The sequence below is a fragment of the Dama dama genome, chromosome 2 (assembly GCF_033118175.1).
Source record: "Dama dama isolate Ldn47 chromosome 2, ASM3311817v1, whole genome shotgun sequence".
Classification (NCBI taxonomy): domain Eukaryota; kingdom Metazoa; phylum Chordata; class Mammalia; order Artiodactyla; family Cervidae; genus Dama; species Dama dama.
In genome coordinates, this window is record NC_083682.1 from 33248940 (window position 1) to 33273539 (window position 24600).

The following is a 24600-nucleotide window of genomic DNA, read 5'->3' on the forward strand; positions in this document are numbered from 1 at the left end:
TCTTTTGACCAACGCTGGCTGTAGGAATTGCAGTTTTTGGTGTATCTCATCAATTTGCTGAGTATACTTCTCAGATGTAATGGTTTCACCAGGGTTCAGAAAGCTGTAGTGTATCAGACCAGCAGCAGGCCACCAAACAGTGACCATGACCCGTTTTCTGGTGCAACTTTGGCTTTGGCAAGTGCTTTGGAGCTTCTTCTTGGTCCAACCACTATGATGAACCGTTGATCATCACTGGTTATCATATAAAATCTACTTTTCATCGTATGTCACAATCTGATCAAGAAATGGTCTGCTGTCGAGTAGAGTAAGAGGACACTTCAAGACAATTTTTCTGATTTGTGGTCAGCTTATGAGGCACTCACTCATTGAGCTTTTTCGCCTTTCCAGTTTGCTTCAGATGCTGCATGACTATAGAATGGTTGATGTTGACATCCTGGACAACTTCTCACATATATGTAAGAGGATCAGCCTCGGTCATTGCTCTCAGTTGGTCACGGTCAGCTCCTGATGGCCGGCTACTATGCTCCTCATCTTCAAGGCTCTCGTCTCCTTTGTAAAACTTCTTGAACCACCACTGCACTGTAAGTTCATTAGCAGTTCCTGGGCCAAATGTGTTGCTGATGTTGGGGGTTGTCTCTGCTGCCTGATGACCCATTTTGAACTCAAATAAGAAAACTGCTTGAATTTGCCTTTTGTCTAACATCATTTCTATAGTCTAAAATACATATAAAATAAACAGTGAGTAATAATTCATTAGCAAAAAACATAAAACTAAGAAATGTACATTAAAATGATGTATAACATAACCACATTTAAGAATGTATTCCAATATCAAATGGCAAAGTTCAACAATGCAAAACCAGCAATTACTCTGCACCAACTTAATATCTGCACTTAGCATCTTACTTTGCAAAATTCTTTTATGTCACTGGACCCTATTTTTTATGTAAGTTTGGTTTTACACACACACACCCCACATATATACAACACAATCATGGTATAATTTTGTTGTTGTTGTTTGGTTGCTCAATAGTGTCCAAATCTTTGTGACCCCATGGACTGCAGCACACCAGCCTTCCCTGTCCTTCACCATCTCTCAGAGCTTGCTCAAAGTCATGTCCATTGAGTCAGTGATGCCATCCAACCATCTCATCCTCTGTTGTCCCCTTCTCCTCCTGCCCTCAATCTTTCCCAGCATCAGGGAATTTTCTGATGACTCAGCTCTTCGCATCAGGTGGCCAAAGTATTGGAGCTTCAGCATCAGTCCTTCCAATAAATACTTAGGGTTTATTTCCTTTAGAATTCATTGGTTTGATCTCTATACAGTCCAAGGGACTCTCAAGAGTCTTCTCCAACACCACAGTTCAAAAGCATCAATTTTTCGGCGGTCAACCTTCTTTATGGTACAACTCTCACATCCACACATGACAAGTGGAATAACCATAGCTTTGACTATACGGTAAAGCTCTATTATTTATAAGAATAAACCAGTAAAGCTCTGTGAAGAGTAGATCCTCACCTGCCTCAGAAAACCTTGTGTGCTGGTTCAGACATAACCAGCTAACACTGGGACCAAGCCAATCAGAGAAAACCGAGTGTTCCATCCAAGGAAACATTTATTCTTATTTTTAAAGATAAGTAAATGTGGACAGATGTTGTAATATTTTCTTCTGTACTTCATGGACCACATTGGGTAGCCACCCTGGGACCATGGTGCAGCACTAGAGTTATAACGGTGTGTGTCTTTGCTTTCTTTGTATGAAATAAGCTCTACTATGCTGTATATTACTATATGCAATAACTGTGGGTCTTTCCTGGTGGTCCAGAAGTTAAGAACCCGCCTGCCAATGCAGTGGACATGGGTTCAATCCCTGGTCTGGCAAGATCCCACTTGCTGCCGGGCCACTAAGCCCATGCAGCACAACTACTGAAGCCCATGAGCCTAGATCCTGTGCTCCTCAACAAGAAGCCACTGCGATGAGAAGCCCTCACATGGCAACAAAGAGTAGCCCCCTCTCACTGCAGCCAGAGAAAGCCTGTGTGCAGCAATGAAGACTCAGTGCAGCTAAAAATAAATAGATTTTTTCAAACAGCTAACTTCTAGCTGTGTTTCATTCTTTATAACTTATTTCAATGCTCTTCCTAGGTTTACTATGTATGTCTTTCAATAAACTTAGGCCCAAACCAATAGAACTTGATTTGATAAAATCCACACTCTTTAGCACTGAGCGACTTCACTTTCACTTTTCACTTTCATGTATTGGGAGAAGGAAATGGCAACCCACTCCAGTGTTCTTGCCTGGAGAATCCCAGGGACGGGGGAGCCTGGTGGGCTGCTGTCTATGGGGTCGCACAGAGTCGGACATGACTGAAGCGACTTAGCAGCAGCAGCAGCAGCAGCACACTCTTTAGCACATCCAGTGCCGCTGCCATGTTAAATTACTTCTCATACCTTTGTCTTGGCAAGCATTTCCTTGCCTCCCTGACTTTGTCTATGTTGGTTCCTTTGCCTCAAATGACTCTTCTCCACTTTCCTGCTAATCTGTCCTTTAAGGCCTGCCTCTCAATAAAGCTCTTCTTGACTTTCCAGGACAAAGAAGCCACTCCCTCCTTTCATGAAGAAAGCATAGTGTACCTCTCCCACTGAAGTGTACTCATCTGTTCAAACACCTTATCTTCTCCAGACTGTGAGTACTTTGTGGGGAAGAACCATGCCCTTTTCATCTCTATAACTCCGTGCTTAGTGCAGGAGTAGGTCTATTAGTATGCATTCATTAAAAGTTAGGTAAAAAGATAAATGGAGATCACATAAAGGAATGAAAAAACTGAAATGAAATATGAATAATATAAAAGTATGAGAAATACAAATCTATGAGAAATATGAATATAGCTATTTCACATATCCCAAATTGAAAAATATATATGTGGGTTGTTCTTCTTGTTGTTTAGTTGCCAAGTCATGTTTGACTCTTTTGCGACCCCATGGATTGGAGCTCTCCAGGCTCCTCTGTCCATGGGATTTCCCAGGCAAGAATACTGGAGTGGGCTGCCATTTCCTTCTCCAATGTTTGGGTTGGGGGAAGAGAAACGGACAGAGGCCAGGTAAATGAGAATAGGGGTCAGTTACCGGAAGTTTAATTGAGCATCTACTTTGTGCTATACACGGTTCTGGGTGATGGGAAGATACTTATCCATTTCCTTACTTGTTTATGAAAACTACAGCGAGGCAGGGCCAGTAGTTTCTGTTTCACTTCCCACTGTATTCTAACAACAAATGAGACAAAATCCCTGTGCATGAGGAGCTCTCCTTCTGGAATGAACACAATGTGACTTTATAAACAATCCTTGTATCTAGAAGCAAAGCTAGCATGGGTAAAAAAAAAAAAAAAAAAGGAGCTGCCCACCAGGTCATTCTAGTATGACAGACAAACACACCATAGTTAGCATCAGCGCAGGCCCTGCCCAAGTACCCTGACTCTGTTCTTTCACTTGGACTTGGGCTCAGTTCAGACTCCACCAGAGGCTCCCAGATCACTTGCTGGGTATGCGGGTTGTATGTTATAGGGAAGTACTCCAGTTCATGACAGAACAAGCTTTCCCTCTTGGACTTTGAGTATGTCCGGGGAGAGGAAAGAGGAAACCCACAGACTTCTTCAGATAAGTAGGAATTTAACTCTGAATGAGAAGAGTCCTTTGGGTGAATGGGTCCAAGCCCCTCATTTACAGGTGAGGGACACGATCCCTAGAGATGGGCAAAGCTCCCCCTTCATCACGCACTGAGGCTGGGGCATGGACAGGTCTGCTGTGATGTTCTGAGCCCACCTAAGGGCATCCAATGACAAGATGGCCCTGCAACCACGCGTGTCTTCTGGGCCTTTAGACCTGCCTCCTGTAGCGCCCAGAAGACATGGTCCTGTGATCTGCTAACTTTCTGTGGTTGAAGAGCTACTTCAGACACTCAGGGAGCATGTGCTCCCAGGCCACAGATCTGATCATTCAAGCCTGGGGCAACCTGGCTGTTGAAAGCTGATACTTTGGGCTGAGTCGCCCTCCACAGGAGTCCTCTGGAACAGTTCCTGCTGGCCCACAAAGGTGCACGAAAGAACAGAGCCCTTGACTGTTTGTGACATTGTACTTCCAGAGAAGTGAGTCCTGGTTGTGGCAGAGGATGGGCGGGATGGAGAGACATGGGTCAGTGGAGGTCACTTTGGAGGAGCAAGGGTCCCGATGCTGGGTGACAGGGCTGGTTGGGCAAGGAGACATGACTCAGAGACACCGGCCATGTGCCCCTGGAGTCAGGGAAGGTGAGAGCGTGTCCAGAGAGCCTGTTCCCTGGGCCATGCAGCTGGAAGCCTGCCTTTAAGAGGATTCCTCAGGAGATGGCTTGTGTTTTTGTAAAACCTGGAGGCAGCTCTGCCTTGAGTCTCAGTGGACAAGGCTGTTTCAGGACTTCGTGTCCTGTCTTCCTGTCTACCAGGAGAGGCCTTGCTTCCCCCACAAAAGGGAGGCTTTGCTACTTTACCCTGAAAGGAGAGACTGCGACGGAGTGGACATTAGGCCCACTTCCTGGGGTAGGATGGGGGCAGGGCAGAGACACGGGAAGGGGCTGCGGAAATCAGCTCAGCCGGACCTGAGTTGCAGAACCACACACAGGCGGCATTCCAGGGAAACGGTCCTTCCAGGGGCGGGGCGGAAGACCAACAGGGCACAGGCCGTGGTGAGGGGCTCCCAGGGCCAGCTGGATGTGAGTGCCCCGTGCACCAGGGAACAAGGCCCAGGTTCTGACACAGAGCAAGGGAGGAGCTCCAGACCCAGATATGGCAGGGGTGGGAGCCAGCCCAGGGGAAGCAAGACTCGAGGCGTCAGGGGTGGGAGGATTGGGGGCTGAGCAGGGCTGCCAGGCTGCTTACGTCAGAAACTCAGGGGTAGGAAACGAGGTTGGGATTCCAGGACAAGACAGAAACCCCTTGGGCAGAGCTGGCACATAAAGGCAGAGGAACAGTAGGAGGACTTGGGGTTGAGCAGCTAGGCTTGCTCCAAGTCAGTCTCCTCAGCTTGGGGTTGGTTCTAGATGATGCAGGGTAGACCCGAAGAGGGGAAGTCACAGGACCTCGCAGGGGTGGGAGGAGGAGGAGGAGAAGGGGGAGGTGGGCAGGCAGAGCTCCCTCCTCTGCGAGAACACTGCCCACAGGTGTCGGGTTGGCCAGAAAGTTCATTCAGGCTTTTCCTAGAATCTCACAGAACCAACCCCGTAGCATCTCCTCATTGCAGCCCCACACTGTGGTGTTCACTGACAGTCAGCTCTCCACGCCTCCAGGACTGCACTGGAGAGCTGACCAGATTCACTGCAGAGACATCTGTCAAGTCCTGATCCTGTATTCTCCAGGGAGGACAATATCAGTAAAGTGATACATGTCCCTCCAATATTTTAACTTCTCTGTGCTTGGAGCTTATAGTCCTGGATGGAAATGCAGACAGTTCCTGGTAAAGAACCTGCCTGTCAGTGTAGGAAATATTAAGAGATGTGGGTTCAGTCCCTGGGTTGGGAAGATCCCCTGGAGAAGGACATGGCAACCTACTCCAGTATTCTTGCCTGGAGAATCCCATGGACAGAGGAGCCTGGGGGACTACAGTCCATGGGGTCTCAAAGACTTGGACACAACTCAAGTGATTTAGCATGCACACAAGCCCTGACTCAACAGACACAGGGGTTACTGCCTGAGAGGCTCACTGAGGACTTCCGGTTCTCCAGGACTCAGCCTCTGCTACTACCTCGCTGAGGCAAGAGTCTCCTCTGGCCTCAGAGGTTCCTTTTCTACCACAAAGGCTGCTGATCTCGAGGATCCCTTCACCTCCGCCTGCTGCAATGCTCAGACTCATGCATCAGTTATATAACCACATCAGCGTTCCAGGCTAAGATTGTCATTTCCCTCCCAGTTCTCACAGTGACTCTGAAACCTATATGAATACAAAAGTCCTTGCCAATGCTCACATCGGCTGTATCTATGCTAACGCTTGCTGTCAGTGATAACGGCAATGAACACTCATCCGATGCTTACTTGCTCTGACACATAAGTGTTTTATGCCTCCTTTAATCCTCAGACATCCCCACGAGGTGCCAATTATTGTCCTCATGTGACAGATGAGCAAAGTGAGGTCACGCAGCTGGCAAGGGGTGGGGCTCAAATTCAGGCCCCGCTCCCCACCTCTGAGGCCACACTCAGGAGCACGGAGAGCTGCCGCACGGTAGCCTTTGACCGTGCTGCGTGGGAGCAGAGAGGAAGGGCCAGCTGGGGTTGGAGAGCTGCAGCAGCCCCACCTTGTATTCATTTCCCACCTGAAGATGTGGAGGTGGGAATATGCAAGACCTAGCAGAGGAGGACAAAGGCTCAGCATGTGGGCTCCAGAGCCACTTGCCTTGGCCTCATAGGCTGTCTGTCCTGAGCCTGGTTACTCACCTTTTCTGTGCCTCAGTTTCCTATCTGGAAAAGACAAACTCCCTCAGCCACATGATTTCGGGGGAGATGCAAAGATGTTTCCACTCATGAACCTCACCAAGCATTTCAAACAACACCTGACACATAGAACATCCTTGGTAAATATTCGGTGCTATGACTGAATGTGTGCTATGCACTTCCTGGGAATTTTCTCTCATTTACTCTTCCGCACAACCTGCAGGGTGAGAATGAGTAACCCCGTGTTCCAGATGAGGATGCTGAGCCTCGCTCACCCGCGGTGGCTTGCTCTCACTTGCCCAAGGACTTGAACGTACAGCCTCTCCTTCTAAACCCCGCGTGGCTCCTGCTTTGGCGCAACTTCATCGGCTAATGCTTCCTGTGACGGACAGCTAGGAAAACGCTCAGGCTACAAAGCAAACAGATCGTAATTCGGTTTTGCAATCAATAAAGGGATGATCAAGTGGCAGAGGAAGAGTTGTTAGCTGCTTATCAGGATGATGTGAGAAGTTGCTGCCTGCATCCTGAATTAAATTCACCTAGTTGCTTTATCATCATAAACACTCGTTTCAATGTGGGGAGGGATTTTTTTTTTTTAAACCCAACATGAATAATATATAATGGCTGACATTTTGGAGGAAGCAGGATCTTTACCTTCTTCCATCTGCCATCAGGGTAATTTATCATTGTCTTTCTCCCTGCCCCCCACCCCCCTCCCTTTTAAACTGATGGGGTAGCCTGTCAGCTCAGCTTGTTCTGAAAAGGCAGGAGTATAATTCAATAATAAATTCGCTCAGAGGCCAGCTGTCAGGAAGCTGGTGTTTATTTGAACTCCATTAGATGATCTCTACTGCTCAGACTCTCTGAGGGCTATCTGAGGGACGTCTGAGGGCTGGGGCGGGGGAGGGGGCAGGAGTGGCCTGCAAATGCATTTCTGGACCCGCTCTGTCATTGACACTTGCATATAGCTTCAGATCTGCAGAGGGCTGACAAAAAATTACATTGCATGCATGATCTTTCCTTCCTTCTTTCCATTATGTTTTCCTCTTCTAACCTCTTACTTCTAAACTTTGCGGCAATTTTGTGCCTTTTTAAAGGGTCTGAGAGGAATTCTGAAGGTTTATGTGGTATCAAGGTTATTTTACTTCTGTTTGTAGCAGTTTTACCTGAGGCGAAATGCCCTGGTCTGGTTTGTGAACCGCAGAGGGGCGGATCTTTCTCAGTTCTTGCCCCAAAGGACTCTTCTTGCCTCAAAATCTTGTTATTCCTTTTCCTCCATGGCCTCTAGCACAGCAGGTCATTCACCCCGGATTTCTTAACACTCTCTTGATTTCAAACACTGAAGCATGTCTCTTGACTTTTGACTTGGAAAATACTATCACTTTACAATTATGCTCCAGCCATATTAAAATTCTCTCCGTTCCCTGATTATCACGCAAAGTCATACTGGTTTCTCAGTCTAGAATGCATTTCAAAATTCCGAGCTTATTCAAGAGTACGCACATGCACACGTGCATGCACACACATACACACAGAGCAAAGTGTCATGAAATACATATCCTTTCAGAGTGCTCCACTGATACTTTCTACACCATTGTTCCCCATTCTATTTAAATCTACTTCTTTATTCTTTAAAAAATAGTTTTGACCGACTACATTGATTTCATGATGTGCTAATGGGCTGTTGTGACCTGAAGTGGGATAAAGAACGTTTCAATGGTCAGCCCTCTTCACTGAAATCTTTGTCTCAGGCCACAGGCCATATCCTGCTAGAAGTCTTCACTCTTTAGTTCATTTGTTTGTTTGCTCATTCACTTGCAAAACCAGTCACTGCTGCCTGCTCTGAGCTAGGCCCTCTGCTCCTGCTAGAGACACAAAGGTGGGCCAGATACAGACACTGTGCTGTGGAGTTCAGGGACCTGGATTTGCACTGGGAGGGATGCCCCTGCCTTTGAACTTTCAAAACACTTTCTGCTCTGTTCAGGCATTCAGCAGTAGCTGGTTGGCTGACTCCCTGACTCATCTACCATTCAACGTGGTTTAGTCTATACCAACCCCTGCTGAAGCTCAAATACTTTGGCTACCTGATATGAACAGCCAACTCATTAGAAAAGATCTGATGCTGTGGAAGACTGATGGCAGGAGGAGAAGGGGATGACAGAGGATGAGATGGTTGGATGGCATCACTGATTCAATGGACATGATTAGAGCAAACTCCAGGAGACAGTGAAGGACAGGGAAGCCTGGCATGCTGCAGTCCACGGGGTCACAGAGTTGGACACAACTGAGCAACTCAACAACAACAACCCCTCTGCTCGGCACTAGAGGTTCAATGACCAACAAGGCATGGGACACTCTGGAAGTCCCAGTGTAACGGGGTCAGAGGCATATCTTCTCACAAGCCTAATGCAGAATAGGTGTTGATTAACAGTCACCAAACAGAGCTTGGCAGTTCTGTCCCTCTCTCCTGTTCTGTCCCGTTCTCTCCTCTCCATGGGATCTGACCCTCTTTATACAATATGATCCTCTGTCTCCTTTGGGATGAATGCTCTCATCCATCCCTACTTTCATAAAGCTCCCCTGACTCCTGAAGTCTTTTCTCTTTGGGTTCAGTGTGTTCCGTCGGCTGACTTCCATAGAACCCAACCGTTTGCCTGAGTGAGCTGATAACCTATCGGGTTTTGAGGAGCCCAAGGAGACTTAACAGCATCACACTCTTCCTCTCACAAGTCCAGGGTCCTCGAACATATTCTAAACTGCTAGTCAAGAGACTTGGCGGTGGATCTTCCTCTTCCCATAATCAGCTAACCTGTTCAGCAGTGGCAATCCACAGGTATTTATAGAACTGCATTGTCTGCCCTGTGTCCAGCCCTTTTGACCTAGCCAGTCTTTCCCAAGCTAAGGGATACAGTCAAAGTTGTGTCACAGGGAAAGAGCTGCCTCAAGTGCTCTTAGAGGAGGAATTATCTCATGCTGTCCTGCCCTTCCCAGCTGTCTGATCCCCAGGTACTGCTGTCCACCCTTCTTGTATTGATAATCCAGCTGGGGATCCTTCTGCCTGTAGACCTGAGTGACTCCTTCCTTCCCACTCAAATCTCCATGGAGGGCGCCCTGCACTTTATTCTCCCCATGAGTCCAGGGAAGCGATAGGAGATCCACTAGGCTGAAGGGCTCCAGGCATCCAGGCCAGGATGGAAAGATGGTATAAGCCACCTAATCTGCTGAAGGGGGTTCCTCAGCCTGATCTGGGCCCTCCTACTGTAGACCTGCTTGAGGTCAGCTGAAGTCATTGATACCTCGCTCACTATGCGGCGCTGAGCAGAGTTGGGGCAGAGTGTCAGTCTGAGCCACTGTACTCATAAAACCTGTAAGAAACACCTGCTCTGCGCCCGGCGTTGTGCTGGGCTCTGGGGACACAGATGAGCGAGACGGGGGCCCCGGGGGAGGCCTTCCTCACTCCCAGTCCATCTGGCAGCGCTTCCGCTTCAGTGCTGAGTCGGGCTCTGCGCTTCCCCCCAAGGAGACCGGCCCAGCCCAGCTCAGTGCCTGCTCTGCTTGGCCGGGGCCGTCCCGCCAGTCCCCGCGGGCCGTCCTGCTCCTGCGGACCAGCTGGGGCACTGCACAGAGGCACGAGGAAGCCCCCGGTCACTCCTGGTGTCATCCGTGCGCCTGCAGCCCCTCTGGTTCGTCATCCCTGCCTGGGCAGGCCTTGAGGAAAGGCGTTCGGGGGAGAGCCCTGTGTGCTGAGGACTGGCTGGCTGGCTTCTCCCACAGGATGGTGTTCCTGTCAGTTCCAACCTGGCCCTGAATCCCTCTCCCTCCCATAGTCCCCGCAGGCCTCATACCCGGATCTCCCGGAGTCAGTTACACAGCAGTGAGTCTGCAGAGGAAACAACTGGGGCTCCCTGCTAGGCTCAGAAATGCCGTTAGGTCACTGGGTGACAGCCTGCTTCTTGGAACCTGTTAAACAGGCTCCTGTTCAGACTGTACAAGTTGTGGTGTAGCACGTGGCCTCCCTGGGAGCTCAGCCGGTAAAGAAATCTGCAGTGCACGAGACCTGGGTTCGATCCCTGGGTTGGGAAGATCCTCTGGAGGAGGGCATGGCAGCCCACTCCAGTCTTCTTGCCTGGAGAATCCCATGGACAGAGCAGCCTGGCGGGCTACAGTCCAAGGGGTCGCAAGAGTTGGACATGACTGAAGCGACTTAGCACACACGCATGCCTTGTGTTTGTAGGTTTCCAGTCACTTAGATTTGTTTCACATAAAAATCTGTTTGGGGATACTTAGTAGTGAAAGTAGTGAAACACAGGAGCTGTTTCCTGAGAATCTAGACGAGTGAGGAGCTGGGCATGATGATTCAGGCAAACGTTAGGTAAAAGGAATGTTTACAGTACCATTTGGAGGCTTCCCTGATCCATTCTTTTTAGAGCAAATACTCTTCCAGGCCCTGCCCTAAGTCATACAGGTTTGGAGAGATGAATGGTCTCTGCTTTCAAAGCCTCTGCTATTTAACTGAAGGTGATAGATACACAAACAATGATTTGGGAGCTGACTTCTACTCCTGCTTCTGCTACTAATTGGTAATGTGATTTCAGCAGATAATTGAACCTCTCTGGACTCTTGAATCCTCAGTAGAAAATTAAATAAAACAGATAATACGTCCAACTATCCTCCGTCCCACCATCCCTCCCCACTCCTCCTTTTAGCCTTATTTCCTTCCATCTTTTTCCTTGTTTGAGGTAATATATATGCATATTTATCTTGAGCAACTACTAAGTGTGAAAGCGAGTAAGATGTGGTCCTGTCGTGGCAGACTCAGTGTAGAGGGTTGGCAGACATTTACATATTCACTATATTAAGCCCTTGCCCAAAGCCAAGTTCATTCAGCAGGGCAGAGCCCGAATCTAAGACACAAGCTGGCCTTGCTCCAAAGCCCATGTTCTCTCCTCTCTGCTGAGTGGCCCATTTCTTCCAGTATAGGTTTCTCAAGTTCCCCACTGGACAGGCTCCTTAAGGGCATGTCAGACTGTTAGAAACGATACCCAAATTCCTGAGTAGGTGCCACGTGATCTGTGACAATGTAAGCATCAAGCTTGGTGAAGGACCAGAGCACGTGGTCCCCACTGGCACTGATCAGGATGGCATGGTGAGGACACCCCTTAATCAGAAGAGCCATTGGCAGCCAACCAGTCAGAGCCCTAATCAGATCCCATGACAGTCCAGTAAAGAAAGGCTGGGCAAGCATTAAATAATATCCCCCTTGGTAGGAGTAATATTCCTACATCCACTTGATTAAAAGAATTCACGCCATGGGAAGGCCCACAAGCATACATACAAAATCACACAATTGAATAAAAAGAGCAGAAAGCTTTCTACCTGGAGACAAAAGCAGAATTTCTGGCCAAGATAAATTAATAGGTTTTTCCTCACTCTGTTTCTGCTCCTGGCTCTGCCACTTCACTAGCCTATGAATTGGGGAAGATCACTTAACCTCTGAGATTCTCAATATTCTCAGGGTGAGCTGAAGGGGATGCTCACATACTTTCATCTCTAAGAAAGTTAAAGTTCAAATGCTCTGACATATTTGTATTATGCCAAGATTATTGGGCTCAGAGCACTCCCCTGACTTCTCTCTTCCCATCTTGTAATTGCTTCTTGTGTGGAAGGGCTGGGGCAGTGAAAACTCTAGGCCTTGGAGTTCCAGGTCCATCACGTCCCAGGCGTGGGCCTCCTCCATGGATTCCCAGCTCCTCTCTGAGGATGGTAATACTACTTCCCAAGGTGACTCCCCAGGAGTCCTTCTTAGGTCCCCGCTCCTCTTTGCTTCCACACTTTCCTGGATCACACACCTTTGGGTTCACGGTTTCATCTACCGCTTGCTTGTTAATGGCGCCTAAATCGAGATCCTCAGCCCTAACCTCTGTGTGAGCTTCAGGTTTGCTTCTGAACTACAAACAGACATTCTGGGTGATCTACTGAGCTGAGACTCCTCCTTGCCCTTGCCAGCCATCTCAGTGAGAGATGGCTCATCTCTCTCCGGCATTCCTCAGACCCAACTGACGATGAAGCTGATGATCGGCTGTGCTGATTTCCCTCTTTAAATAGAACTGGGGGAATGTCATTCATTCTTCCTGTCCCTCATCCCCAGCCCTACCCTGTTGCCTTAGGGCAGGAACTCTCTGGCACAGAAGGCGTAAACACAGAAAGCACAGTTGTGACTGCTGAGCTGAACTGGGCTGACATTTTGAGAAAGTTCTGTGTATATCCAGCATCACTATCTTGGAAGACATTCAAAAGAAATGATCACAATTTCCTCCTCCTTAGATACCTCTCCCGAGGTCAGAGGCCCTGATCTGGGGAGCAGAGAACAGAGAGCTGCCTTTTGCTGGCTCCTGTATCCTTTCCTGGTGAGTCAGTGGTAAAGAATCCGCCTGCTAATGCAGGAGACCCAGGTTTGATTCCTGGGTTGGGAAGATCCCCTGGAGGAGGGCATGGCAACCCACTCGAGTATTCTTGCCTCGAGAATCCCATGGACAGAGGAGCCTGGAGGGCTGTAGTCCATAGGGTCGCAAAGAGTTGGGCATGACTGAGCATGCATGCATGTACTCTTTCCTGCTCCTGGGTCTTTGCAGAAGCTGTTCTCTTTCCGTGAAAAACTCTCCCTGGCTGAGCTATTTGTCTTCTTTAAGACTCAGTTCTTAAGTCTCAGCCTTCCCCCATCTAGAAGCACCTTCTCTATGCTTCCAGAGTATCCTGTGGGCACATTTCTGGCCTATCACGCTGGAACGACTTTTCGTCTCCCTGGTGGACTGTGAGTGACCAGTGGGCAGGGACTGTGCTCCACTCAAGTCCGCAATTCCAGCATGCAGACTTTGGTACCAAACTGTCCAGTAGACGAGACTGCTGAACACTACTGAAAGAGTGCCTGGGCATGTGGCTTGGGTGCCAGCAGGTGCAGCCCCACCCCCCAGCCTACTAAAGTCTCCCGGCATCAGCTCTGAGGGAGAAGAGTGTCAGAGCTTTCAGCTCATCTGGAGACCGTGGCATCAGTGAGAGCGGACTGCAAAGTGGGTATTGATTCAAGATTCCCCTTGGACCTTTGATTTCTCACTCTCTCCATCCATCACCCAGCGAGGACAACACAACTCTGCTCGTAAAAATTCCAGATGCCTTGGAGAGCAGTTTTCTAAACGTGGGTACCTGAGGCCGCTTCCCTGCCTCCCCTGATGGGCCACCCAGAGCCTTCAGTGTAGCGTGAAGGCTAGTGAGAATCCCCCAGCCTCCTCCCACTCCCAGCCACACAGACAGAGCCCTGGAGGTGGCTCATTCCCCCTTCTGAGAGCCACGGCCAGAGCTGGACTCACCCTCCGTCAAAGGGGTTCTCCCCGGGGATGACGTGCGTGCTGTCCCTGCCCACGAGGAACTTGATTCGGTCATAGAAGGAATGCAAGTTCTGCTGGGACACGGGGGCCTGTGTCTCCTGGATGATGTCCAGAGGGTCAGGGGAGCCCAGGCACAGCGGGTTGACGTGACAGAGGGGCTGGAGGCAGCAGTCGGGGTCCATGCAGTCCACCAAGCCATCTGCAGGGGTGACAGAGCAGGATGTTCGTATTGCTGTGTGCAATCCGCATCGTTTAATCCACAGTACCTTCATTCACTTCTCTACTTCCCACTCACTGAATGACGGTATAAAAGTGCCTGATACAAGCTGAGGCCTCTGCTGGGCACCAAGGAGATTCAGGGGCTCCAGGTCCCACCCCACTAGTCTAGCAGGAGAGACGGACAAGCCAGTGTGCAGTGTGACATGTGTTATTTATTTTCTTTTCAGAGAGATAGAAGGAATTCTATTATGGGGGCCCTGAGGTGAGAGAACACACTGGAGGATTTGGATTGCTAACTTCAAACGCTGGGCTCAGAAAGTAAGGAGAATAGCACAAGATCAGGCTGTGAGTTCCACAGGAGCAGACAGCTGGGCCTCCCGGGCCAGGTTAGGGCATCTGTATTTCACCCTCTGACAATGGGAGTTACTGAAAGGCGTTAGGCAGGGGGTGACTTCACTTGAAAGTCACCGTGTTGCTGCTGAAAGCACATCTCCTATATCAAGGACGAAGGAGCTGCAGGAGCCGGGGGCTCCATGCAGCGGGAGTGATAACGGTTCCTGAGACTACAGGAGGAACGGTGGAGATGAGGGAAGACGGTGGTTTGGAGAGACAATGAAGAGGTAAAAACGGTAAGATCTGGTGACTGATGGGATTTGGGGGTGAGGAAGAGGCGGCCAAGTTCTAGCCTCTCTCCTAGCTGCGAGGCAAATGTGTGGGGAGCCGCCTCTGCCTTCTGTGAGAGGGGCTTTGTGAGTTTGCTGGATAGTTTCAGGTCACTGACCAAGTTGTCATTAGCAGAGAATTCTCTTTACCACATGGGTGGATTTCTTTAGGAATGAAAATTATACTGTAGCTTCCAGCTTCTCGAAGTGCAAAGAAAGAAATTCTACTAGACCACAGATTTTTGGTCTCATTATCCCAAAGTGCTTCTACGGGCACCCAATAGAATAGCTTAAAATAGATGAGAAGCCAATACTGCCCAGAGCAGTATTGTAGGCAGCCTGTGCGCTTTGTAGGCAGAGAACAGTCTGAGCACATGTGTTCTTTGATAGGTTGGAATTCTGTGTCTCCTGCTTATCAGCGATTTTGGGCAAACTTCCCCACCACCTTGAGGGCATGGGTCCTGCTCTGGTTGTCTCTGATGTAGCCCCAGCACTTAGCACAGGTGTTTAAGACCTGACTGTTAAATAAATGAGTGACAATGGAATGAGTTAAATGACATATGACTCAAGTCCATAAAAGGCAGAAAACCATTCTCTTCATTCAGTTCTGTTAAACAGTGTGGTATGGTGGGAGGATCCTGAGGCTCAGAAACTGAAATGCAAGCCCTAGAACTGCCTGGAAGAATGGCTTTGAATGAGCTCCCATACTTAGACTCTCTGAGCTCACTCTCTGAACTTCTGTCTCTTCAACACTGATATACTCCCTCACTTGTCTCTGTGGGTCTACAATATAGAGGCTGGTCATAGGGTTACTGCACACATAATATGCACCCTTAAGCCTCTTTACTAGTCTCGGGGTGTTGTGGCCTCAGGCAAGCTCCATGACTTCCCTGAAACCCAGTTTTGTTCCTTAATAAGTTGGGACAAAAAAATCCCTTGTTCTTCTCTCCCAACTTCTGCATGGTACCTAAGGTCTGTCTGCTATGCCCTCCTTGAGGGCAGCACAGTGGTACAGAGTATGGGCTCCAGAGGTCAAATCCTGGCTCTGAAACTTATTACTGTGTGACCTTGGTCAGGTTACTCAAACTCTCTGGCCTCAGTTTCTCACATCTCTTACTGTGACTTATAAGAGTGTTACCTAGGTATTTTTTACTTAAGTGAAAAACACAGTATATGTCCTCAAATCTGGCAGAGTACCTGATACATCATAAGTGCTTAATAAGAGCTGGGCTTCCCTGGTGGCTCAGACGGTAAAGAATCCGCCTGCCATGCGGGAGACCTGGGTTCAATCCCTGGGTTGGGAAGATCCCTTGGAGGAGGGAACGGCCCACTCCAGTATTCTTGCCTGGAGAGTCCCATGGACAGAGGAGCCTGGTGAGCTACAGCCCACGGGGTCGCAAAGAGTTGGACTCAACTGAGCGAATATGCACAGCACAAGAGGTAGTTTCTCTTCCTGACCCTAGAACATGGCTCCCCAAAGTGGGGGGCCAACTGTCCTGGGTGTGCTCACCAGCCAGATCCACCCAGAGATGTGGTGGAAAGGCCTCCCCTCACTCCAGCTGGGTCCTGGGTCCTACCCTGTGCCTCAGCCCAGCTCCCAGGTCCACCAGCTCACTGCTGAGCCAAGCACCTGTCTTCTCCCGCAGTCGGCTGGCCCCATCACACATCCTTGGGCTGCCCCTGTCAGACATTGCTTAAACACATAATTACAGCCCGAGCTGAGGGTTATTTGCATTCTGCTATTGATGTTCGCATGACAGATTCAGCTGCCGCATCCATAACTCTGCAGAAATGCTCCATTATTCAATCCCGGCGAGCAGGGACGCTGACCATTAAATCAGCCAGCACAATTGAAGGGCCGTGAAAAGTCATGGCTAATTTGAAATTTTATTAGCTCCTGCCTGCTCTTGTTTACCATCGGAGCAGTCCCTGGAAACCAGCCTTTCACCTCTTTATAAACACTCTGCTTCATGGCACCTTGGAAGAATGGTTTCCTGTTCTCTGGTCCTGGCTGGAAGGTTAGCCAGGAATGACTATTATTAATTTTTGTATTACATGACGATGATGATAATCACAGCTGCTCCCTACTGAGGGCCAGGCACTGTGCTAAATGCTTTACAAGGAATGTTTTCAAGAAAAATGTCAGTGAATCTTCCCAGGTCTGTGAAGAAGCCACTGTCACCACCGTTACCCCCATTTTCGACGAGAAGGAACCAGAGGTTCCAAGAGGTAAGGTAACTTGGTCAAGATCACACAGTCAGTCAGTAAAGAAGCTGACTCGGAATCTGAACTCAGTTCTTTGTGAAACAGCAAAGGTTCTCTGTTCCTGAAGGGATGTAGGAACTATTTAAGTGGAAAGCCTGACTTTGTGAGTCTTGCTGAGCTCTTCCAGGGCCCTGGTGACCTCCAGAACTGCACTCATCTCTCCGTATTATAATTCCCATGTTCTCTGTCTCCCTCCCCACACAGTGACCTCTTAGAGACCAGGGAGGACTCATTTCAGGGTCGCCACCCACTGCCTTAGCTTCCAGCTTCATCCATGCCTCTGGAATCTGGGGTTCTCCATACCCCTTACTTCTTTCCTTTAAAAAAACAAATTTAGCAATGAATCTTAAACAAAATTGCTGCTTCTTGTGGTGAGAGGGCCCTGGTGATGATCTAGTTGACTATTCGGCTAGAAATTTTAAAGTCTCTGTAAGGGCTCTGAGCTTCAGTTCACCTGTCTGTAACGTGAACAGTCAGACCTAGCTCAGAGAGACGCTGGGAGGATTAGGTGAGATCACAGACGTAGCACGCTGAGCATGATGACCAGCTCCTGAGTAAGTGCTTGATGGACACGAGCTACTACTAGCTCCCGGCTGGGTGCTCCCCTTGAACAGGGATCCCAGTAACAGAGCGGCCCTCCCTGTACCCGTATTCCAGGACAACTCTTTCTGCAGACAGTCTGCCTGGCCTTGGAGAACTGAATCAGAGAAACACAGCCACAGCAACACACCTACGAGTCAGGGAAGCAGAGACCCCAGGGGACCTGAAGATTGGGGTTCTCCGAAATGGGGACATACCACACACCGTGCTCTTATGAGAGACCCTGGGACTGTGGAGTTGTTTATTGTAGGCTTCACAGCACAGAGTGATTAATGTCCAGCCAAGAATGCTGCCCGCCTACACCTCCCTATGTGGAAGCTCCCTCATCATTCAATCGGCAAATATTTGCTGAGTTGTAAATGTGGGCTAAACCCCATTAATAGAGACCATCACAGTTAAATGAGATACATAACAATAGTTTTTAAATGAGTAGTGCCCATGAGATTCTCATCAGAGCCTCAGTTTATGAGACCGGCTTCCATGCAAACCTTTTCCTGTATTTTCAAATGCAGCACACGGCAGCCTGCAGCAGGGCGTATAGCTGCTCATAGTAACCGAGACTCTTAAACGGTTTCAGATTCTTCGGCATGGGTGACAAATTTTAGAAAAGGCGTAGTAAGAGGAAAAAGTATATTGTGGGGGCAGAAAAGGAAATTTGGGGGTAGATTAGAAACACAGCAATATATAGCTTTCAAGATTGTCTGGTTTTGGCTGAAGACATTTAGATTTTCCATGCACTTCTTATCTCACTTAATTGTATGTTATACACACATTGGTTGACTTATGTCCATGTTTCCTGCATTGACTATTCTCCTTGAGAGACCCTTGTGGTCACAGCAGCAGAAACAAAACTCCCAAACCCATCAGGAAAATAGAGAAGATTTTCCTCTACTTCTTTCAAATTTTCAGTACAGCCCTCCTAAACCCTAAAACTCCAGCTTGGGGGCAATTACACGTTTCCTCCAGAAATTCCCTTTTCCCAGAGAGTTCTAAAGCCTCCTCTCTCTCTCCTTATATGATGGAAATGATGAAGGGCAGATGAAGGGTCAGAGGCTGTCCAGGATCCGGCCATTCCGGCCTCTGGTGGGGAGTGAGGGGTGCAGGGAAGGAAGAAGGAAACAGCTAGAAAAAAGGCAGAATAGAGATTAAAAAGAAAGACAAAAAAAATGGAAGGAAGGAAGGGTAGGCTGCGAAAAAAGAAAAAGGCAGCCAGGTCTTTGGGGCACTAAATGAACATTCCACAGGAGTTCTTGCTCTCCTGACCCTCGAAAGTGAAGCCCCATAGTGATGAGACGCCACGTGGTGTGTGCAGCGAGGCTCTGCTAACACTTGCATGTACGTCCTGCGGTAGCCCCCAGAGGATGAGGGCCGTGCCAGCTCCTCTTGCATTCCTCCTCAGTGCCCAGCCTGCCCATGGGTGTCCTTGACCTTGGAGAGGGGCAAGTGGAGAGAAAGAATCCAGGCTAAGATGCCCGAAGACAGGGTTCCTTCCCTGAGCCTGTCATTCTCCAGCTGTGAGAACTTCAATGGAAAAAGCCTTGGTGTCCATCACCCTCTGCAGAGAGGGGTGCCACCCACAGGAACAGGTGAAGAGTTCTGCCATCAGTCGGAGTCCTGACCAGCAACGGCTCCCCGTTTGTGCTGTGATCTTCACAGCTGCCAGGGAGTGCTGCGACCTCAGGCGACCAAGTCCTTCTCCGCTGTCAGTGGCCCCATCAGTCAGGGCGGAGGGCAGCCCCTGGGGCTAACCTGCCTGACAGTCACTTCATGGCCTTTCTACGCCACAGGCCCATCTCCCCTGGTGGCTGCCTGCTGGAACGTTCATAGAAAGCGACAGGCGCTGAGGGTTCTGTAGAAGGTGGTGACTGAGCTGCCCTTCTCATCTTTACAAAGAGGACACTGGGGTCAGGTTAGCTGATTGACCCAAAAATCATACCGCTAGTGCAGTGGCAGCTGGGACCCTGGTCTCTTCTCTGTCTCCAAATTCAGGCCCAGCTCCACAGTCTGCATCTCTTTCTCCATCATTTCTGGGACATCCTGGCTCCCCCAGCTTTGTTCCCCTGTCCACAGAGGGCAGAAGTGATTTGTTTCTTATCCCAAATGCATATAGCACAGGGCTCTGTGCGCCGTGAGCGTGTTTGTTGAATGAATGAAAAAATGAATACTGAATGAGTGAGGATCCCAAGTCAAACAGCTCCATCAGTTCGACTGGGCCCATTGAGGTCTACGGGGTGTGATGGAAGTCACCCCTCCTCCCCCTCACCACCCACCCCAGGAAGAGCTCGTTCCTCTCCTTAGAAAGAAGGCACACAGGACAGGGCTGCTCTGTTCCTTCGGCGTCTGTCACACGGCTGGCAGGCCCTGCATGAGGCGCTGCACAGACAGGAGGAAAACCGTCACGCCTCCAAAGGATTCCCAAGTGTGGCGAGTCAGAGTCCCCGTGTGCAGGAGAAGAAGGAATTGGGGGTGGGGGGGGGGTGTGGAAGCCCAAAGGGGGGACCCCAACACGGGCTGAGGGCTGGAATATTTCCTGGAAGATGGAATGCTTAAACTGAGACTAGAAGGATGGGCAAGAAGCTGAAAGGAGGGCAGGGCTAAGGGCGGGTGTGGGCAATTCGTGGCCTAGCAAACTCTTTTCATCAGAGTTGGTTGCACGGTTCCTTAGCCCAGTGGGCCTGTGGACAGGGTCTAACCAGTCCAGCCGGCTCTCTCTGCAGGCTTAACTCCTCCATAGGCTCGGCAGCCCACCCGCCAACCTCATCTTGTGGCTGCCTGCAGTCTGGCCCCAGACGTGTTTTATAGCAGGCTGAGAGCAGCATCTGGGCAGGCCCCGGGGGGTGGAGGGTGGAATGTGCCTCCCCGTCTGTACACATCTGGGAGAAGTTTTTGTCATCTGCTGTAATAAATTCTGTGCCTTCGGTGAAAAGGCTTGCAAAATCTTTATCTGCTCCTCAGAACACAGGATTTTAAAAGGTCAATTTCTCTCTTGTCTCTTATCACAAGAAACGTGGTTTAGAGATACTCTGAAGTGTGGCCAAACTCTATGGCTTTATGTGCCAACGATGGGAGATGAGGAGGAGAAGGGAGGACAGAGAGCTTTGTTCTCAGTTTTCCTGAAATTTCTCCTTCCAGGTTGCATCAATGATCTGAATTGCAATCCATGATTGCTTTATGGGGCCAACAGCGTCTAAAGAGAGGAACTTTGAAGCTGCTTAAAGATCCTTTATCACAAGGGGTATGGGTGCTTAAATTCCAGTGGATGTTTCCTTTCTTTGGCTTCTTTTTAAGCACAGCTTCCATTTGCATCCTAGCTTTCCCACTGATTCATGGTGTGACTCTTGGAAAGCCTCATCAGCTCAGCGAGCCTCAGCTTTCCAGCCTGTAAGCGTCTGCTCTTCAAGCGCATTGCGAGGGGCTGGAGTTTATGGACACAGAGTGTCCAGCCCAGTCCCTGGCCCTTAGAGATGCTCTCTAAATGATGGCTACTATTTTCCTTTATGTATATTTGATTTTTTTTTCCTTCTAGCAGTAAGCATGTAATAGTTTGGAATACAAATTTTAACTAAAAGATGAAAAAGGTCAAGATACATTATGACATGGAAAAATACAGTCTAATCATAAGTCCAAAAAGTAGACTGTAAAATTTTACAGAGAATATAATTCTAATTTTTAAAAGTGATTTATATATGAATATATATTTATTTTATAATAAACATCACACTTCTGTTATTACAGGTGGAAAGGAGCAAGACGAAGAGAGATGACATTTGCCGGTGATGAACTGCGGCTCAGAGAAGTTGAATAACTCACTCACGGTCATACAGCCAGCAAATGGGGGAGCCAGGATTTGAATCCAGACAATCTGGGTACAGATCCTGCTTCTAATCACTGTGGTATGTTGCTTCTCAGGCACTTTAAATACACCCCCTGTAATCCTCACAGTAACCCTGCAAGGTAGGCCTTATTATTCTTATAGTCACTTAGCATCTTTGGTAAACTCCAGGAGGTAGTGGAAGACAGAGGAGCCTGGCCCGCTACAGTCCATGGGGTCGAAAAGAGTCAGACACAACTTAGTGTCTGAACAACAACAACAAGCATCTTTGGGCCACAGTTTTTCCATCTCTGAAATGGGCACAAATGCGCCCTCAGAGGGTCAGTGAGAACATGTGAGAAGGTGCATGGGACAGCACTTCACAGAGCGCTTTCTGAAGGGCACATAAGCATACATCTTACTTGTCAGATGTACCACAAGGAGGAACTGCCTTTCATGGGGAGTCAGGGTCTCTGCTTGCCAGCTTCCCTGCTGTTGCCCCTCATCAGCCAGTGCTTGGAGTGAAATCTGGAGGCAGGTTAGATTGACTGGGCAGCCCTGACAGCAGATTAAGAGACTGGGAGCACTAATTCATGTTCAGGATCTATTCTCTGTTTTAAAATCTAGACAACAACCATAAGTGAAAACAGAAACAAACCAATAAAGCTAAACCTGACTCGGCCATATTGTGAAACATGTTTTTGGGGGGTCTCAGTTAAAAAACACTGCAACAGATTTTTTAATGAATCCTGAAGTTCAAGTTTCATTTGTAAAGAACTGCATTAAGCCTAGCAAATTGGGAAAGAAGAGAAGCCAGGAATTTTCAGATAACTTGCTGGGCCATGGTTAGGTTTATGATGGAATCGTGAGTCTGAGGTCCAGGCATGCTGAAAAGCTCTTGTGTGGCCAGACCCCAGGGACTATATGGTTTCTGCCACCTGCCAGCTCTATGACCTGAGCCAAATGCTTCCCTTTGCTAAGCCCTAGCTTCCTCATCATAAGGAAATAGTGAGGGTATCAAAATACCACACACCTCCCAGTGTTGTTGGGTGGGTGCACAGTTGCTTATACGAGCTATCACTGTCACCCTCTGGTCCTCTGGTCCTTTAGATTGGACTAAGTACCTGACATGCCTGGGAGGAAGATGAAACACCATGGGGAGGTGGTCCATGAGATCACACAGAATGGCTCAAGGGTCTCAGGTCCTAGTCCAGCCGTGTTAATGACTCTCTGTGCAACTCTGATGTGAATGACATCACATCCCCTCTCTGGGCCCCAGCTTCCCTGTCTGTAACAGGCAGGGTGGTAGGAGGGAACTCAAGTCTGTGTTCTCTGTCTCCTCCAGTCCTGTTACTCACATTAACTGCTGCGAATTCCTTCTCCAAGCCCCTGAGTCACATCAGCCAAAAGCAATCACTCAGCAAGACTTAACATTTTTTTCCCTCCACCCTGGCTTATTTAGGGATTCCTGATGGCTCAGATGGTAGAGTCTGCCCATCATGTGGGAGACCCGAGTTCGATCCCTGGGTTGGGAAGATCCCCTGGAGAAGGAAATGGCAGTCCACTCCAGTATTCTTGCCTGGAAAATCCCATGGACAGAGGAGCCTGGCAGAATACAGTCCATAGTGTCACAAAGAGTCGTGGACATGACTGAGCAAATTAACTTTCACTTTCTGGCTTATTTATCTGGGATCCTGCTGTGTCCCACATCATGACTGAAATAAAGGCGCTCATTTCATTCTGCCTCCATTAGATTTGGTTTGTTTGGATAACAATTTCTTACAAATGACTGTGAGCTTCCTAAGGGAGAACAGGCTGGGCCATGTTCACTGGTCTTTATATCCTCTGAGAAAGGAGCCCAACGAATATGTGCCTGACTGAACTTCAGACAGCCAAGTGCTTACTCTGGCTCACCCCATGTTTCTGGGTAAAGCCTGCCCTGTTTCTCCCTCCACTAAAACTGCCCCTGTTTGGCCAAGACCTAGAGGGGCCAGTGAGGACAGTCTTGCCCCCTTCAGCACCTACGTACAGTCTAACTCCCGAAGCTGCTTCATCTGTGCCATCCTTCAAAGCGGGGGGACCCCCTTCCCCTTCCTCTTGGCTCCTCCAATGGATAGAGAGCCCACCAAACTGAGAGGCTCCTGAGGTGGGCTGTTGCCTCATTTCACAGTTCAGAACCCAAGGCCAAGCTCCCTCAACAGTGTGGTCCCCCCAGCCAGTTGTCTTCCCAACCAGGATGACCCATGGATGTCTTCCTGGCTGGACTGGAAGCCCCATGGGACATCACGGTTCCCACGAGGGTACCAGGCATTTGATAACATCAGCTGCATGAGGGATGCTCCTTTATCACTGCCATGATTCCACTGCATCTGCAATGGGTGCTGTCTCTCTCTCTCTCTCCAGACCGTGAACATCACAAGGGTAGAGACTGTCTCACTTGTCTCTGAAGTCTCAGAACCCAGGAGAGGGCCCGATGCAGAGGAGATGTTCAGTTAATGTTTGCTGAGTGAGTGAATGACCTCAGGTTACAGTACTCATGTATGGCTTTGCTAGAAAGTATATAAAAGCTCACTCCAGTCCAAACATGCTCCGCAAATGGAAGAGGTATATTCTCCTGCACTTGGCGATTTGTTGACGGTTCTTTTCCACTTCATGCTGGTTCATCTCCGCGACAGCTGGAGAAGGCTCTCTTCCCCTGGGGTCTGGCTCAGCCCCATTTCCAATGATGAGACACTCTTCAAGGGCTGTGGGGCTCTGGGCTCCTGTGTGCCCACCCACCCTGTCAACACTGGGGAGTCTGGGCCCTGGGAGGCTAGCTCTGAAGCATGGTGAACAGAGGATACATGGGCATTGTGCTTCATGTGACGGAGTAAATGGACCTTGTTTTATGACCTATTCTGGGATGTGCATTTTGGGGAGGTATACCTTCTCCTGGCATTTCTCAAGGACACCCAGTTCTTTTGCTTCCCAGATAATCAATAGCCTTCTGAAGGCTTTGGCCAAGACCCTGGATTCCTGCAAAGGGGATGACTTCACGGTACGGCTCCTCTCCTTTTCTTTCCTAACTACATGAATGTCATTGCTGGTCATGGAATTGTGTCTACACAGGCAAAGTGAAAGAGGAAGTTAGGGAGATAATTAGGTTGACATCTCCTTCCTATGAAGATCAAACATGATTGTCCTTTATCTTCCCGGAAGGCAGG

At 49.0% G+C, this 24600-nt stretch overlaps 1 protein-coding gene across 1 annotated transcript in view; it reads right to left on the reverse strand.

The window, feature by feature from the left end:
* The window catches only part of TENM4 (teneurin transmembrane protein 4), a 759511-nt gene that overhangs the window by 87730 nt on the left and 647181 nt on the right, over positions 1 to 24600 (reverse strand). The window contains exon 18 of the mRNA XM_061168374.1: positions 13823 to 14039. Coding sequence (XP_061024357.1) covers positions 13823 to 14039 — 217 coding nt within the window. The remainder of the gene's footprint in view (positions 1 to 13822; positions 14040 to 24600) is intronic.